The following is a 19,059-nucleotide window of genomic DNA, read 5'->3' on the forward strand; positions in this document are numbered from 1 at the left end:
CGATTTGGTGAACTGGTTCAACTGGTTCACTAAGAAGAACCAGTTAAATTGAACGATTCGTTTGTGAATCGGACATCACTAATCATGACACAAACATTCTCCTAGAAATCACACTCTGCATTCTGTTAACAGATCCATACGAATCATGCATGAAATAGAAGTTTATAAACTCATACTATATATAAACTCATATAAACTCAAACTCAGCTTTATGTGCTTTACAGATGAACTTGAAGTCTTTATTTATTCGAGATGTTCAATAATAGATCATCTTTGACTCAGTAATAAAAGTTCTTGAACAGATGATTCTTTTGAGTCAATCTTTTAAAACAATCATTTATTTTGTTGAACGAAACCAGTGTGGAAGCCAATGGTTCACAAACCAAATAGATCTGAGGTGCAGGGCACGTAAAATTGTAAAAAGTCGGGCTACAAAATGTCACCACTCTGACCGACGGACAACGGCTATCTTGATAGTAAAATTCCTAACTTGATTTGCATTGTTCACTCGCTTGAAGGGGTGAAACGGATCGTAGTTCATCGTTTGCACTTGTTTCTAAATCTTGCCGATTCAAGCATTTTAAACGATTCACTCGTTCAAAGCTGAGAGCAGCATTTCAGACAATGCGCGTACACAGAATTAATTCATCTTTCATGTATTGTAACTTCTGAATGAACACATACACACACAATTATCTCAAAATCTCAAAATAATTGTCTCTGCAAGTATTTTCGTAAACACAGTCGGTTATGTTTTAAGTGAACGTATACAGTGGCCTGCTACTCAAAGTAATTCGCTGTACCGGATAAATCTGTTAGAGCTGAATATCTTTTCCCGAACCCGACGGGACCCGACGGGTTTGGGCTTAATTTATATCATCTTACACTGGCTTGGGCTTACACGGCCCGTAAGCGTTCATTGAGCGCGGTTCCAGCGTGCTTCGGCCTGCACGCCTGCTGCTACTTAGGCACGTTGAAAAGAAACACAACCTAGTCTTGTCAAACTTTACTTCTGTTCTTTTACTTCAGTTTCTTTTCTTTTCCGTTTGAGAGTTTCGTGTTCTGAGTTAAGTTTTGTTACGCCGTGTCTACAAGTCTGACCTCGAGTGCCCGTTCAACTTCAACCAGCCACACAACTCTGCATCGTCAGCCAAAGCCCAACCACGGGTTTCTCAAGACGTCACTTCAGCGACTACTGAACTTCCAGCCAATCAGCGACATCGGGAAACCCCCTTTCAACGACAACAAAGGGAACCCCTTTACACAGGCATGCAAGTACCTCCAAACTGATCTATCCTGGTGTATCTTATATAATTTTAACCTCATTGAGGAAGTGATTGATGGCTGTTCATGTCTATGCAATTTCACATATTGCTGTAAACTTGGGACTTCACATTTTCGTTCTCTTAAACTCATTCTTCCCTAACTTTCTATCTTCCTGCAACTTGTGTGAATGTGTGAGTGCATGCATTTATGTGTTAGATTAGTTTATATGTCTTAGATTTATCTAATAAAGCCTTATTCATATTGAAAAGAGAAGTATCTTGTGTTTTGTGCTTACAAGTTAATGTCTTAAACTGCCGATCTTGTTACTGTGCTAATTGATAGTGTTTTCACTATAGTTTGGATATTAATATCCAGTGCAGATTTTATGTTAAACGGCTCGCAGGCCGCCTCTGTGATCAGCCGTGAAACAGTGATTCTGTTCAAATTCCCTTTCAAATCTTAAATGATTCCCTTTGAGCTAAATTAATTATTTGACCCCTTGGAAAGACTTAACACATCCTGAAACGCAGAGGACAATAGGTCATTGTAATCAGTTGCTAACATCCTTACAGGTGAAAGTAACTAATAGTTAAAAAAATATTAAACAAATCATGCATCCATGCTTCCACAAAACATGCTTGTATAGTTACTGAAATATGATCAAGAGTTAGTAATGTAGTCTAGTAATGATCTGATTTGGGAAGTATAACAAATCATAAAAACTGAAATGCAACCCAAAGCCAGGGACACACTTAACGACTAGCTAAAACATTGTAAGACTGAACTGTACATACTTATGATTTAAATGATGATTGTAAACACAGACTGTGTAAGTATCAAATTACATTCATAATCAGTCTTACAGTGTGTTCCTAGTTGAGCTGGCATGACTGGTTCACACATAATGTTACCTGGCTAACTCGGGTACCTGGCTAATTTGTTAACATGGGGCAAGGCCACAGTGTTTATTGGCATTATAATGTCATATCAGCATATATGAATAGCAAATAAAGAAACCACTCACCATTCCCTTAGAACAGATCAGCAATTCCATGGTCGAAAGGCTCTGACACAAATGTAAATCACTATAGTGATGTTCAATCCCTGAACCAATTGTTCTTTAAGACTGTTTATTCATAGAAAGTAACCAAACTGAATCAAGAATTAGTTCCTGGCTGATGATGCAAGATGCATAGCTGAAGTTTGCTGACCCATTCATTAATCCATTGATAAATTTGATGTTATTAAAACCTTCAAATTCTTCTCGTCACCAATAGCCGTGTGGGCAACACGCCAAATAAAGTGCCTTGCGCTGCAGTCGTCTTGAGTTCAAATCCCAGCTCAAGTAACTTTCACGATCCCACCCCTCCATCTTTCCACTTCAATTCTTATCAGATCTAAACTACTTTATCATAATAAAGGCAAACATGCAAAATAAAAGCAATTGCTAATTCATTTATGTAGAGAAATTAAAAAGGTAATAATAAGGAGTTGATGTCTTCATATACTCTAGACATACAATAACATAACATACATACACATTGTAGGTGTGAAACTTTTAGGAATCTTTTCCAAAATCTAGATGATCTTATTCCCAGTTAGTGATATTTAAACTGCCTCCTTACAATCTGCTCAAAATGTAATTCATAATGAGCTCACATATTATTAACCCTGCGATAATTGCAGTATGAGGATTGTTTGCTCACAATGACTCCATATATTCCTGGAGAGACTTAAGATGAAAATATCTACCATCACAAGTTTCACTTGTGTTAGTGCAAATGTGTTGGTTTCTTTGTTCTCTGTTTAATTGTATTTATTTACTTAAACTTGTCTCTAAAACATGCATGTAATAAAAGTCGAAAGTCGATTTTTATAAAAAAAAAAATGGTATGTTACAATTTGGGGAGAGTGGGAAAAAAGGTGTATTTCAGATGGCCACCACTAGGGGTTGCGGTAAACAGAGAGAGAGCCTCAATGTTGTGGAGGGGAGTTGGTAATGTTTTTAGTACTTGCAGTTTTAGTTTAAGACTATTTTTATTACAATCTTTGTTTTAAGCTCTTATACCTATTATATTATATTATATATTTTTTATTCATTAACAGGTAGAAACTCATAAGTGATTTTTTCCTTCATCTCTTGACTGCCATTTGAACTATAACTTACCAAAACATTTCGGTGGATCTGGTTTAAAGGTTCCATCCTCAGAACAATGAAGTGTGGATTGACCAATAAGATTAAGTCCTGGGTTGCATTTATAGGAGACTGCATCTGAATAAGCATAACTCTCCAAAGGCACATTTTCAAGTTGCCCATGTTCTATAGCTGGAGGTGCTGAACATTTCACCGCTAAAGAGAAAAACATATCCAAATGAAGAGGTATTTATAATTTTTTTTTATTAATCCTCTTTTAATACAAATTGGAAATTGTTTTGTGCTCTTCAATATCATATTTGATCCAAATGTAAGAATTGACATACATTCACAGGCAGGATCTCGGCCATCCCATCCCTGATCTCTGCATGTTCTTGTTGTTTCTTTACCCGCTAGCATGTATCTGAAAACAATGATTCTCCTCTTACCAAATACTCAAACACAGCTCACAATCTAAATTCTATATGGTTTAAAACACACTTAATCCAGCACAAAGAAAGTGACTTTCACTTACCCTTTATTACAAACTGGTTTAGCAGTGTCACCAAATAAATTTCCAGTCATTTCATATCTCCCATTAAGAAAATCCTGAAGGCTTCCACAGGATTTTCCTGTAATGTACAGTATTCAAGATATTGACTGATTTAGAATTAGTGCTCTCTAAATACTGTAATCTGTAATAAAATAAGATGAAATGTTTGATACTGTCATACATCCTTCTGTCAGCGGCAAAACCACTGTGAGCTATTTAATGAATTTTAAGCTACTTTATGACTTGTTGACCTATAATATACATCCTTTCACATATCTCAATTAGATTTTACAGATGTGGGGTACTTAACATATTTAATGTCAGTACATACTTGTGCAACGGAGTTCCAGATTTGTCCACTGGGTTCCCTGACAGGTAACTGATTTAGATGCTCCTGAGTTAACTGGCCTGTGTCCAGTCATGCACTCAAATGTTACAGTGGATCCATCTGAGAAACTTTGAGTCGAGAGATACTCTGCTGTTAACACAACATTTCTTGATGCAAAAGAAGACTGTATGACCAGGGTCGATTTAGTGATTTGGAGATCCCCGGCAAAATAGAGGAATGGGGCCCTATACATTTACACACATTAACCTCGATAAACCTTGAGGTTCTTTTCTCTGTTGTGATGCTTGCTGCTGCACAACAGTACCCCATAGTTGTGTCAAAATGTTTTTATATTTTTCATGTATGTATAATTTTTTTTATACGCCAACCAGTGCAGTTACATTATCCATCCATCCATCCATCCATCATCTTCCGCTTATCCGGGGCCGGGTCGCGGGGGCAACAGTCTAAGCAGAGACGCCCAGACTTCCCTCTCCCTAGCCACTTCCTCCAGCTCTTCCGGGGGGACCCCGAGGCGTTCCCAGGCCAGCCGGGAGACATAGTCCCTCCAGCGTGTCCTAGGTCTTCCCCGGGGCCTCCTCCCGGTGAGACGTGCCTGGAACACCTCCCTGGGAAGGCGTCCAGGAGGCATCCGAAATAGATGCCCGAGCCACCTCAGCTGGCTCCTCTCGATGTGGAGGAGCAACGGCTCTACTCTGAGCTCCTCCCGAGTGACCGAGCTTCTCACCCTATCTCTAAGGGAGCGCCCAGCCACCCGACGGAGAAAGCTCATTTCGGCCGCCTGTATCCGGGATCTTGTCCTTTCGGTCATGACCCACAGCTCATGACCATAGGTGAGAGTAGGAACGTAGATTGACCGGTAAATCGAGAGCTTTGCCTTACAGCTCAGCTCCTTCTTCACCACGACAGACCGGTACAGCGACCGCATTACTGCAGAAGCTGCACCGATCCGTCTGTCAATCTCACGTTCCATCCTTCCCTCACTCGTGAACAAGACTCCAAGATACCTGAACTCCTCCACTTGAGGCAGGAACTCTCCACCAACCTGAAGTGGGCAATCCACCCTTTTCCGACTGAGAACCATGGCCTCGGACTTGGAGGTGCTGATTCTCATCCCAGCCGATTCACACTCGGCTGCAAACCGTCCCAATGCACACTGAAGGTCCTGGTCTGAGGATGCCAACACGACAACATCATCCGCAAAAAGCAGCGACGAAATCGTATGGTCCCCAAACCGGACACTCTCCGGCCCTTGGCTGCGCCTAGAAATTCTGTCCATAAAAATTATGAACAGAACCGGTGACAAAGGGCAGCCCTGCCGGAGTCCAACATGCACCGGGAACAGGTCTGACTTACTGCCGGCAATGCGAACCAAGCTCTTGCTCCGGTCGTACAGGGACCGAACAGCCCTAAGTAGGGAGCCGCCGACCCCATACTCCCGGAGCACCCTCCACAGGATGTCGCGAGGAACACGGTCGAATGCCTTCTCCAAGTCCACAAAACACATGTGGACTGGTTGGGCAAACTCCCATGAACCCTCCAGCACCCTGGAAAGGGTATAGAGCTGGTCCAGTGTTCCACGACCGGGACGAAAACCACACTGTTCCTCCTGGATCCGAGGTTCCACTATCGGCCGAATTCTCCTCTCCAGTACCCTGGCATAGACTTTTCCAGGGAGGCTGAGAAGTGTGATCCCCCTATAGTTGGAACACACTCTCCGGTCCCCCTTCTTGAAAAGAGGGACCACCACCCCGGTCTGCCAGTCCAGAGGTACTGTCCCCAACCGCCATGCGATGTTGCAGAGGCGTGCCAGCCAAGACAGCCCCACAACATCCAGAGACTTGAGGTACTCGGGGCGGATCTCGTCCACCCCCGGTGCCTTGCCACCGAGCAGTTACATTATTCACATTTAAAAAAAAAAAAAAGGTTATAACAGTAAACTTTAAAAATGAACTTTAAAAAACCTTTATTTTACCTAACTACAAATTTAAATGAAACTTAATATATATATATATATATATATATATATATATATATATATATATATACACACAGTCGTGGCCAAAAAGTTTTGAGAATTAAATAAATATTGGAAATTGGAAAAGTTGCTGCTTAAGTTTTTATAATAGCAATTTGCATATACTCCAGAATGTTATGAAGAGTGATCAGATGAATTGCATAGTCCTTCTTTGCCATGAAAATGAACTTAATTCCCAAAAAAACCTTTCCACTGCATTTCATTGCTGTCATTAAAGGAACTGTTGAGACCTTAGGTGTTTCTCAATGTCAAGGAAGGATCCTCGGAAGCCAGTATTTCGAGGATGCTACGTCATCGACATCCGTCGAAGGACTGTTCCAATGTCGAGGATCCACAGAATTTAAACCAAGGACTGAGTCCTTCATTCGAAGAATATCCCATACACAGGAAAGGATGCATATGTGTATCCTTCACGCTCTTTGCGCTCTCAAATCACCCACAATCCTATGCGCGCAGCTTTGCTATCTAACGTTAGTTGGTTGCGTCATCGGCATTTATTTTATAAATAACTAGTTAAGTTGTCCAAAGTAATTTAATGATACCATTCACAGCGTTATTCAAATGGACCTTTTCACTGACGTGATGACGCAATTACGTGCACTTGCTAGTCTGTTCCATTTACGTGTTCTCCGAATGCTAAAGAGGAGTCTCACCTAGCCTCTGAAGGAAGTGACTTGGAAGGATCAGTCCTACCGAGGAAGTATCCTTGACATTGAGAAACGCCTCATTTCAGTGATTGTCTTGTTAACTCAGGTGAGAATGTTGACGAGCACAAGGCTGGAGATTTTTATGTCAGGCAGATTGGGTTAGAATGGCAGACATGACATGTTAAAAGGAGGGTGATGCTTGAAATCATTGTTCTTCCATTGTTAACCATGGTGACCTGCAAAGAAATGCGTGCAGCCATCATTGTGTTGCATAAAAATGGCTTCACAGGCAAGGATATTGTGGCTACTAAGATTGAACCTAAATCAACAATTTATAGGATCATCAAGAACTTCAAGGAAAAAGGTTCAATTCTTGTAAAGAAGGCTTCAGGGCATCCAAGAAAGTCCAGCAAGCGGCAGGATCGTCTCCTGAAGAGGATTCAGCTGCAGGATCGGAGTGCCACCAGTGCAGAGCTTGCTCAGGAATGGCAGCAGGCAGGTGTGAGCGCATCTGCACGCACAGTGAGGCGAAGACATTTTTTTGAAGATGGACTGGTGTCAAGAAGGGCAGCAAAGACCACTTGGACTGCTGAGGACTGGGTCATATTCTCCGATGAAGCCCCTTTCCGATTGTTTGGGGCATCTGGAAAAAGGCTTGTCTGGAGAAGAAAAGGTGAGCGCTACCATCAGTCCTGTGTCATGCCAACAGTAAAGCATCCTGACACCATTCATGTGTGGGGTTGCTTCTAATCCAAGGGAGTGGGCTCACTCACAATTCTGCCCAAAAACACAGCGATGAATAAAGAATTGTACCAAAACACCCTCCAACAGCAACTTCTTCAAACAATCCAACAACAGTTTGGTGAAGAACAATGCATTTTCTAGCACAATGGAGCACTGTGCCATAAGGCAAAAGTGATAACTAAGTGGCTCGGGGACCAGAATGTTGAAATTTTGGGTCCATGGCTTGGAAACTCCCCAGATCTTAATCCCATTGAAAACTTGTGGCCAATCCTCAAGAGGCAAATACTGACTCTTTGCATAAATGTCATGTAATTGTCGATAAAACCCTTTGAAACGTATGGAGTGCTTGTAATTATATTTCAGTACATCACGGAAACAACCGAAAACAAAGATCTAAAAGCAGTTTAGCAGCAAAAGTTTTGAAAACTAATATTTATGTAATTCTCAAAACTTTTGACTACGACTGTATAGAACATTTGTGCATAGGCCTGTGTGTGTGGAAAGTAACTATGTGTCCTTTACTTGGTTTCTTCTCATAAACAAATAAGCAAGCAGTATTTAAAATAATAAACATACAATACGCATTGTTGCTCAGTGTTTAATTACAGCTTCAAATTAGGGCTGCACAATTAATCAAATTTCTAATAGCATTTACAATTATGGATGGCACAATTTCATAATCGTTCAAAGCAGCAATTAATAGTTTGTTATTCTGCATCTTTAAGATACTTTTTTTATTTTTACATGTTAACATTTCAAGGTTTTTCCATTGTTTTCATTTTAGTTTCAGTATAACGTAATACCACACATATTTTTCCCTTTTTATTTATAGGAAAAACTAATCCAGTGTTTAGTTGACATTTGAGGCTTAATACTATAGAAAAGCAATACAAGTTTTTTTCAGTTAGTGTTTTCAGCTTGTTTATTTTCATATAAAAATATGGCATGCAGTTGCGTAAAACAAAAGTGTAAACATCATTAATTTAATTGTAATTTATAATCGCAATTACAATTTCAAAGGAATAATCGAAAATCATGATTTTTGTCATAATCGTGCAGCCCTTCGGATGCATTTTATTTCATTTACTACAAGGATACACAAGCAGGATGCAGACATGCAGACAGTTGCCGCCGTAATGAACAACACAATATTTGTGTGTCCACAGCTTAAAGGTGCTGCAGGGAACTTTTGTAAAAAAAATATTTTTTACATATTTATTAAACCTGTCATTATGTCCTGACAGTAGAATATGAGACAGATAATCTGTGAAAAAAAATCAAGCTCCTCTGGCTCCTCCCAGTGGTATTGCCATTTGCAGAAACTCCATCGCTCCCGGTAAAAAATAGCCAATCAGAGCTGCGGTCTGTAACTTTGTTTGTGTTCAAAATGTAGAAAAATGTATATAATAAGCGAGTACACCATGAATCCATTTTCCAAACCGTGTTTTTGGCTTGTCCTGAATTACTATGGTGCACCTATAATAAGTGTTTATATTCAGACTATTTTAGATTGCTTTGGGGATACCTCGGCGGAGTAACCCAGTACCCATGTTCTTCCGCAAGACGCAAGCAGTTCTGTTTATTAACCACTAGAGCGTCAAAAGTTCCCTACCGCAGCTTTAATATGCATCTCCTCTATGAAAAGCATTTATGGGCCCCTTGTCTTTTGGGGGCCCAAAGTGGTCGCTTACCTTTGAATAATGGACGAGTCTGTCTCTGGCTGTGTGCATTGGGCTGAGGAGAAGATTAAATCACATGCTTTTAATCCAATGTAGACTAGAATTCCAATAACCCGGTCATTGGGCAACTTTATTCATTCAGATAAATTACAAAAAGTACTTGTATTTGTTATGTATACATGCAGTGTTTGCTTTAATCCTTTGTCTGTTGTTGTACCTGATCTTTTGTGGAGTCTTTTGCTGGATGTCAAGTGTTTAACTCAAATCCTTTTGGGTTTTAAACATTTTCTCACAAAATTTTTCATACAATTATCTAGGGTAAGGGTAAATAATACTACAATTATTTACCCTTTTTTGTTCCTTCAAATTATGGTATAGACTGTGTACCATATTATTAATGTGAACCAGGACCACAAAACCAGTCTTAAGTGTCAAATTTTCGAAATGTATATTTATTGATAATGATTGAATAAGCTTTCCATTGATCTATGGTTTGTTAGAATCTGACAATATTTGACAGAGATACAACTATTTGAAAATCTGGAATCTGAGGGTGCAAAATCTAAATACTGAGAAAATCTTAGCAATGCATATTACTAATCAACAATGTAGTTTTGAAAGATCTTCATGGATCATGATCTTTCCTTAAAGGTGCCATATGCAGAAATTGAGGTAAAAATATCCATAACATGACCTACACGCATCAAAAGAATGAGAAGAAATAAGGGCGATGATGTCATTAAAAAAATGTCAAGTTATAGTGCTGCAGAGATATCAACCTTAATTAGCATTAGCATTACTAGCCCCGGCCCGGCAGGTGTTGTAATACCAGTTTCGGCCGTGGGAGGCGGTATGTGGGCGACATAACCACCAACCTGCAACGAATACACGAATAACTCGCAGGGCGTACCTGAACCTGATGTCAATCGTGTGGAAAGTACAGCCCACTACTTTTTCAGTTTAGAGAAGAGAGCGGAAGGATAGCTGAAGCCCTTGGCATCTGATAAGAATACCAGAGTAAACATCGGCACTGCTTTTAATCACTGGAGACAACTGATGGACCTGAAAGAAATGAGGTTCGACTCAGAACTTGCAAGTTAGATGCTGTTAGTATTTCGCTAGAAGTTTGTTTTATATGTTTGTGTATTTGTTTTCGGGAAGTTATAACATAGAAATGTTTTTGTAATTGATAATTAGCTAGCTATAACTTAACGTTACCCATTTTATTATATAGGGCTGTGAATGTCTTTACTCATGTACATCTCATCAGTAAAGACGCTCCTGTGTTCAGATCAGGATTGCCAGGTTTTCACAACAAATCCTGCCCAGTTGCTTCTCAAAACTAGCCCAATCTCGCTTCCAGAAGATTCCCCGATTAAACATTGCTTCCTGGGGTTAAAATATAGTTTTTTTTAGCAGGGTTGCCTTGGTATAATTCGCATTTTAGGGGCTTAATATCACGTTATTTGTATTGGGGTCGCTGTGACCAGCGGACATGAAAAACAACCACCACAGACTTGGCAACACTGGTTGGCCTTTACTACACAGCCGTAATTCACTGACAATCTACACAACATCGATGTTAAAATCGCTGGCGATTCTTTGTCGATTTTGAAAGCGATTTTGTGTTAGTTGTCGGTAGACTAAAGCTGTGTCCAAATTCAGGGTCTGCATCCTCCTTAGGATCCTTCCTACCCGGTTGAAGGAGGATGGGTCCTCCGACGACCGCAAAAACCGGAAGTCGGTGTTTGTTAATTTGGACAGCCTACCCTTCTTTCAGTTCCCTCCCTTAACCGTTGCTCATATCCTGTCGCCTAGCAACCGTGACAGCTGCTAAGCAAGACGCGGGTGAAGAGCTCATGGTTCTCTCCCCGGAGCTTTATAAACACTTCTGTCTGCTCTTTCGTCCTTAGAAGCGTTAAAACAGCTTCAATCACTAACAAATAAGCTGTGTGTAAGGGGATATTCACACAGGCAGTAAGGAAGAAGCTAGTTTACAATACACATATACACGTACACATGTAAAAAAAAATGCTTAACGCTAAAACAAAATGCCTAACTAGAAAACCACTGAAAATATATATTTTTGAAAAGCCAGTTTTTAAAAAACATCGAAAATAATACTCCTCCCCCACTCCGCTACCGCTCGCTTCGTCCTGCCGAAAAGAATTATGGGATAGGTAGGACGCGAAAGGATCCACCACACCCATCCTTCTAATTCGGGGAAAAGGAGGACGCATTTGTGGGCCGCATTTGAAGGATCCTACGAATTTGGACAGCCTTCGTCGCGGCGCTGTGACGTAACATCCTTCAAATGCGTCCTCCGAAGGATGTAGACCCTGAATTTGGACACAGCTTAAGGCTCTGTGCAGTTACTGCCGCTCCACCTGAACCAGTGTTGCCAAGTCTGCGGTTGTTTTTCATGTCCGCGGTTTGAAGCAATCCCAATTCCAATAATGTGATATTTACCCCCTAAAATGCTAATTTTACCAGGGAAGCCCTTCCCAAAAATTCATTTTTTAACCCCGGGAAGCAATTTTTATCGGGGAACCTCCCGGAAACGCGATTGGGCTAGTTTTGGACTAGTTTTAAGAAGCAACTGGGCAGGATTTGTTGTGAAAACCTGGCAACCCTGATCTGAATGCACATGCTGGAGATATACTTCTAATTACAGGAGCGTCTTTACTGATTAGAGGTGCATGAAAATCGCATTCGATTTTTTGCACAGCCCTATGTATCATAACTAACCTGCTCTGTCTAGTCTGTTGGTCTCCGTGTCCTCTTTGCTTCGTGGTTTTTCTTTGACTGAAAAAATTGATGTGTGGCGTGAAAGCGTGTAAAAAGAGTCAATTGCGTGTGTCTCACGGTGAATGCTTGAGAGTTGGCACATTAGTTCTCAAGCAGAATAAAGGACAGGTTGATTATTGCTGTTTAGCGTTTGTATTAATCTATGATGTGTCCCTGTTTGCCTACAGGGACATAAAAAATAAATTAAAAGTGATACGTGGACCAAGGTGTCTGAGATTGTTCATTTTAAGTAAAGGATCACAACAATATTTAATGAGGTTATAACTCCTTGTGGTTAGTCTGCACGAGATCAACAAGCTTGTTTGCTTTGCGGCCGCTTTCAATACAAAATAAGCATTCGATCTACGTTAGAGCGTCTGAGCGCTCACAAATCTTTCTGCAGCGTCGTGAGCAGAGCGGCAAGATCAATTTTTGCCCAGTTTTGAACGCACAGTTAGGCTTCGGCTATGGCTGTAGTGTTGTTGTGAAAGTAGGGGCGGAGCACAGAGACTATGCCGTTTCTCGTTTGTTACTCTAGAGTAGACCAATTCACTTTATTGAGGCATACTGCCCCCATCTGTTATGGAATGTGGAGTATGACTTGATTTTTTTTGCCAAACATTACAGATGGCACCTTTAAAGGCGCAATATGTAATTTTTCTGCTTTAAAAATAGCAGAAATCACTATATATATGTTATATATATATTTTAGTTGTGTACTTACATCATCCCGACAGTTTACGCGAACTTTCAAATCCGGAGAAAATTAAAGTTTGTATAATTAGTTTATAATATATATATGTATAATAGTTTATAGAAGACACGGCACGTTTCTTTATTTCCGTTTTGTCGCCCGTCTATGGCGTCATATAAACTTTGACCCCTGTAGTTTATCTAACTTCCTGCGGAACCGCAAAATACAAAGGTGAACAGAAACAAAGACGAGACGAAGAAGAAAAAGTAGTAGCCTTGATCGAGACTATTATATTTTATATTTATATTGTTTATATTCGTATTTAAACCTCAATCAATAACTTAGTTATGGATCATGATTATGCTTTGGCTGCATGTTCTGTGAAACGCAAACGAATGGGTGAAATAAATGACCCGAGATGGTTTTTGGACAAGAGAAGCAACAAGACACGGGTAAATATTGGAGTTGCATTTCCAAGATAGAGAGAGTTTCGTGACAAGCTGAAACTACAGAGAGATGCCAAACTCGCTTGCATTCTGATAAACAGGTATGCATCCATTCAGCTAACTTTATCTATCCGTATATTTTGTGAAACGATGTCTTGTGTAAAACGCAGACGGACTAGCTCTCATGTAAATCTACATTTGTTCTATATCTAGCTGAATAAAGTAGCTTCAAATGCAGTTCTCTAACTTGTTCGATATCATATTATAACGTAATTATAATTATTAACGAAAGGCGACTGTGTTTTTTAACATATATTACTACTAGCTAGATGGAATATTGATTTGATAGGGGTCTCATAATTCATATAGACGGTTTCATCGGGCGCAAGCGCCTGGACCTAAGTTAACTTCCGGTCTGTGTTGTGTATATCGGTCTGGCTGCAGTGCCTTCTACAAACGCAGTTAAAGGCAAGGTGATGAGTAGACTGAAGTTGGGCTCAGGTGGTTGTGCTGCGGGGTGTGTTTCCCATACATTTATTTATTTTTGGAGACTCGCCACAATTTTAAAACTTCTAAATCTTTTTTCAAAAAGGCTTCATTGAATAAACATGAGTAACGTTACGTACTGCACTTTTAATAATAATAATTCCTTACAATTATATGTTTAAAGGGGGGGTGAAATGCTCGTTTTCACTCAATATCCTGTTAATCTTGAGTACCTATAGAGTAGTACTGCATCCTTCATAACTACAAAAAGTCTTTAGTTTTATTATATTCATAAGAGAAAGATAGTCTGTACCGATTTTTCCCGGAAAAACACGACCGGCTGGAGGCGTGACGTGTGGACGGAGCTAAAGAATCACGAGCGCCAGTAGGCTTTTGCGTTGAGAGCATGTGGAAACTGTGACATTACCGTGAGGGAAAAACCATCATCCAAAACAAACCATGGCTAACAGTCAGATTCAGCGTATATTTATGATCCAGAATCAGATCCCGAGGCTAAAACTGAACGAGCAGCAGCAGCAGCAGCAGCAGCAACGACTCGCTCCGAGCGGGGTTCGAACCCGGGTCTCCGGCATGGGAGGGGACGCACTAACAAGGAGGCAGAGATATTTTAAGCAGTTTTACTCACCGCGTGCGGTTCCAACACATGATCGTGACCCTTTTTCGTTGGGACTGCATCATCCTTAAGAAATAAATTATAAGCAAATCCGGCATCAAACTGGGCCTTGTTTGTAAAACAAGCATCTTCGAAATGCAGGGAACAAACAAAAACACTTGCACAACTCCGTTGATGCTCTGTAAAAATAAACTCCATCCACTGGTCCCTTAATGCTGTTTTTTTTTTTTTTTGGTAATCTGTGCAGGGTTGTCTTGCCCTGGCAACCAAAAACGCACTCCTTTTGTGACTTTTCGCGACGCTCTCGCTCTGATCAGTGAATGTCTCTGCTCTCAGTGATCTGCTATACAGGAGCGCACGCTCTTCCGGCAGAAGTGCCTTAGGACCCATATAAGGAAATTCCGCTCCATCTAACGTCACACAGAGCCATACTCGAAAAAAACTTTCCGAAACTTGTGACAAACCGGAAGTATTTTGGGAACAAAAATACTCCTTCAAACGTACAACTTAATTTTTGAAACTTTGTCCATGTTTAGCATGGGAATCCAACTCTTTAACAGTGTAAAAAACCCAGTATGCATAAAATAGCATTTCACCCCCCCCTTTAAATATCAAAGCGAGGCACAGGTGTTTTTATATTGCTGTATTTTTGAAGGAAGACTTGCCTGTTATATGCCTGATAGCAGCGTATGAGCGTACCAGCTCTGCTTCGTTTACAACTGTTATTGGGGAAACCTCTGTTTCTCGCGCTTTATGTCTATGCTTAAAAACATCTCCTGTTGGCAAATAATGAATTAGCATTTTCATTAAGTCCGCCTGATCCACGCAGCAAACATTTTGTTTGTTATCAAAAAATATCTACTCTAGAGGGACTTGGCTGTTGTTATTGATTCTATTTGGAAGTCTACCGGAAGTTAAGTTAGGTCCACAAAAGCGCTCATGCTCAGTAACGTTTGTTTATGTTGTTGCTGTTGAAACCATCTATATCTCTCCGTTCGAAAAGACGTGATTGTCAAAATACTAAGTTAGAATGAGTGAGGAATGTGGGAAGCGACAGAGCGCGTGTTCCAATGAACAACAACTCCCATGAGCCTTACGCTCTTTCCCGACGTCATCAAAGTATGTCTTATGTTATTATTTTGATTAAGTGACCCCTGGTGGCCAAAAATTCCATACTGTACGTTTAATATCATAATGATTTTTGGCATAAAAGAAAAATCAATAATTTTGACCCATACAATGTTGTTTTGGCTATTGCTAAATATATACCCCAACGACTTAAGACTGGTGTAGTGGACTAAGGTCACAAATGTCATTGCAGCTATCAGAATGACGAATATGTATCAAACTCACCTCTGATGCTCCCAGCTTTCAGAAGACTCAGGAAGAGCGCAGGAGCACAAAGATTCAGCAACATAAATGCCATAGTCTCTGAACATTGGTGAACTAGCCCAATATAATTTCAGAATACTTAGTTTTCTGCAAAACAGCAGTGGAACAGCAAATTATAAGGGATATTCTTGGATTCAGGGTGAGTCGCATGTTATTGACGCCCACAATTCATGCAGAATCAAATGGATTTGAAGAACACTGAAGCCATTTTCAAGGTAAATCTTTTTAATTAAATACCCAACAAGAAATGAATAGAACTGTATTAAAATTAGTTTTAATGTAGTAAATATTTTATATTTAAGAACAATTCCTTGAGTCTTTACCCAGAGGTGTTCTTAGCAAAAATACACAATCTCTAAAACTTAATGCTAAGATTAACATTGTTTAAAAAAGCAGATTAAAAGTAAAAAAAAAATAAAAGGAACTTTACTCACACTGAAGCCGAGTCCTTAATAATTTGTGTGTCCTCAACAATACTCATGAAAAGATGAAGACTGGGGAAAACAGGATGGGTGTGCACAAGTATAAATCCCGGTAACCTGATCCAGCAACTTGCAAAAAAGTTCAATATAGAAGTGTAGCTTGAACAGGGCTTTTTTTTTTTTTTAGTAGCAGTAGAATTTATGTTTGTTTAATCAGCATGCTGTCAGGATCTTGGTAAGGGAGGAACTCAGGTGCAGACAGGAAGTGACTAAACACAGGATTTATTTAACAAAAAGGGAAAACAAAAACCCACGAGGGGGAAAACACTGACTAGGGAAATACAAAATAACTGAACAGGACTGAGTTAACGGGATAAACAAAGACTCAAAGCACGGGAACACTAACTATAAACAAACACTCACAGAAATACAAAACACTTCTTCAGGAACAGGTACAATCACAAGTGATGAACAAATCTCAGAAACACATAAGTAACACAATGAACCGACGCAAGACAGAGCACACTAGGAGATCTAAATAGGGGGAACAATCAAGACACGACAGGTGGCACAGATGGGACAATCAAGACACGACTAGGTTAACAAGGGGGGCGGGGCAAGGGAACGAGACAACACAAGCACATGGCCCAAAGACAAGGCCATGTGCTTGTACACAAAACAAGGGTCTGTCATGATCCTGCCTCAAGACTAGGAAAAATCAAGGACACGAGGGCAGAATCATGACAGAACCCCTCCCTTAAGGAGCGGCTTCCAGAAGCTCCTCAAGGGAACATCAAACACGAGACATGACTGACATGACGGACTGGGACACCGACACAAACCAACAAGACATGACAAATAATAACAAAGGCAGACATGAATACACGACGGCAGGGTTGGGGTGACAAATCAAAAAAAACAAACAGGGAAGGGGAGGAGGCGGGACCACAAAGTTCATGGGGGACAGACCAGGGTGGGTGGGTGGTGCAGGAATCTTAGGAGGACAGGACGAAGGCTGACGACGGGGGGTACGGGCAGGTCTGGGTGGTGAGGGGCGGGGAGGGGTCTCGGGACAACTGACAGGGGGCATGATAGGAGCAGACAAGGGACGCGGGGCAACACTTACGGGACGCGGGGCAAGACTTACAGGACGCGGGGAGACGACAGCTGGACACGGGGGAACAACATCTACAGGGCACGGGGAGACAACATCTACAGGGCACGGGGATACAACATCTACTGGACACGGGGGCACATCAACGGGACACGGGGCCACATCAACGGGACACGGGGCCACATCAACAGGACACGGGGCCACATCAACAGGACACGGGGCCACATCAACAGGACACGGGGAGACAACGGCTGGACACTTAGGACTTCTGGGGACAGGGTCAGGGGACAAAACAGGACTGACGGGGACTTCTAAAATTTGGACAAGACGGGACAAATAATCAGAAAAAGCTTTAGCAGCTAGGATAATAGGCAGCTCCTTATGGGATGAGACCGACTGTACAAGAGTCTTTGCTGCAGAGTCGGCCGCGGCTCTCTCCTCCGCTCTCACGACTGCAGCTCTCTTCTTTGCCGGCTCGGGCACGCTCACTGTTGCTGGCTCGGGCACGCTCACCGCTGCTGGCTCGGGCACGCCCACCGCTGCTGGCTCGGGCACGCCCACCGCTGCTGGCTCGGGCACGCCAGCTCTCTCCGCTGCTGGCACGGGCACGCCAGCGCTCACCGCTGCTGGCTCAGGCACGCTCACCGCTGCTGACTCGGGAGGAGACAGGGTCACAGGACCGGCAGGCCCCTTCTTCTTCCTCTTCCTCCTCGGGCGCGGTGCAGAGGCTACAGCTGGGTCAGAGGCGGGTTGGGGGAGTTTGGTCTCGGACAGGGCAGACTCGGACGCCGAAGACTCTGAAGCCGACTCCCATGAAAACCGTCTCCCTCGTTTCATGGGGAGACTGCTGGCTGAGGAGGGCACCTCAGGACTCTGGGAGGGGCTTGCCTGACCCCCCAGGGTTGCCACGGCCAGGACACGACCCTCCGGGATCGCCGGCAGCTGGGTAGGTGGGGACCTCTGGGGCTCCTCCTCTCGCCCGCTCACTCCGGAACGACCTCCCCTGGTCCCCAGGAACACCACAAGGCGAGAGCCCTCAAAACAATCTCGCTGGCTGGCTGATGCCATCCAGCATTGCCTCCTGTCTGCTGAGTTCCTTGGAGGTCGGTTCATTCTGTCAGGATCTTGGTAAGGGAGGAACTCAGGTGCAGACAGGAAGTGACTAAACACAGGATTTATTTAACAAAAAGGGAAAACAAAAACCCACGAGGGGGAAAACACTGACTAGGGAAATACAAAATAACTGAACAGGACTGAGTTAACGGGATAAACAAAGACTCAAAGCACGGGAACACTAACTATAAACAAACACTCACAGAAATACAAAACACTTCTTCAGGAACAGGTACAATCACAAGTGATGAACAAATCTCAGAAACACATAAGTAACACAATGAACCGACGCAAGACAGAGCACACTAGGAGATCTAAATAGGGGGAACAATCAAGACACGACAGGTGGCACAGATGGGACAATCAAGACACGACTAGGTTAACAAGGGGGGCGGGGCAAGGGAACGAGACAACACAAGCACATGGCCCAAAGACAAGGCCATGTGCTTGTACACAAAACAAGGGTCTGTCATGATCCTGCCTCAAGACTAGGAAAAATCAAGGACACGAGGGCAGAATCATGACACATGCATTGCAGCTTGAAAAATAATTGGCTACTAT

At 41.9% G+C, this 19,059-nt stretch overlaps 1 protein-coding gene across 12 annotated transcripts in view; it reads right to left on the reverse strand.

The window, feature by feature from the left end:
* LOC113070510 (complement receptor type 1) overlaps positions 1-16,389 on the reverse strand; it is a 47,158-nt gene extending 30,769 nt beyond the window's left edge. For 4 of the 12 annotated variants that reach the window (XM_026243831.1, XM_026243830.1, XM_026243827.1 and 1 more), the window contains exons 1-4: positions 4,285-4,664; positions 3,936-4,032; positions 3,748-3,824; positions 3,434-3,616 (exon numbers count right to left, since the gene is read on the reverse strand). In XM_026243831.1, coding sequence (XP_026099616.1) covers positions 3,434-3,616; positions 3,748-3,824; positions 3,936-4,032; positions 4,285-4,534 — 607 coding nt within the window. In that variant the 5' untranslated portion in view covers positions 4,535-4,664. Of the gene's footprint in view, positions 1-3,433; positions 3,617-3,747; positions 3,825-3,935; positions 4,033-4,284; positions 4,674-9,422; positions 9,466-15,810; positions 15,937-16,283 lie in introns of those variants that run through there. The other 8 variants (XM_026243828.1, XM_026243825.1, XM_026243819.1 and 5 more) reach the window with 5 other exon arrangements.
* Positions 16,390-19,059: the final 2,670 nt, after the last annotated feature.

Source organism: Carassius auratus, unplaced genomic scaffold (genome assembly GCF_003368295.1).
Source record: "Carassius auratus strain Wakin unplaced genomic scaffold, ASM336829v1 scaf_tig00004557, whole genome shotgun sequence".
Taxonomy (NCBI): Eukaryota; Metazoa; Chordata; class Actinopteri; order Cypriniformes; family Cyprinidae; genus Carassius; species Carassius auratus.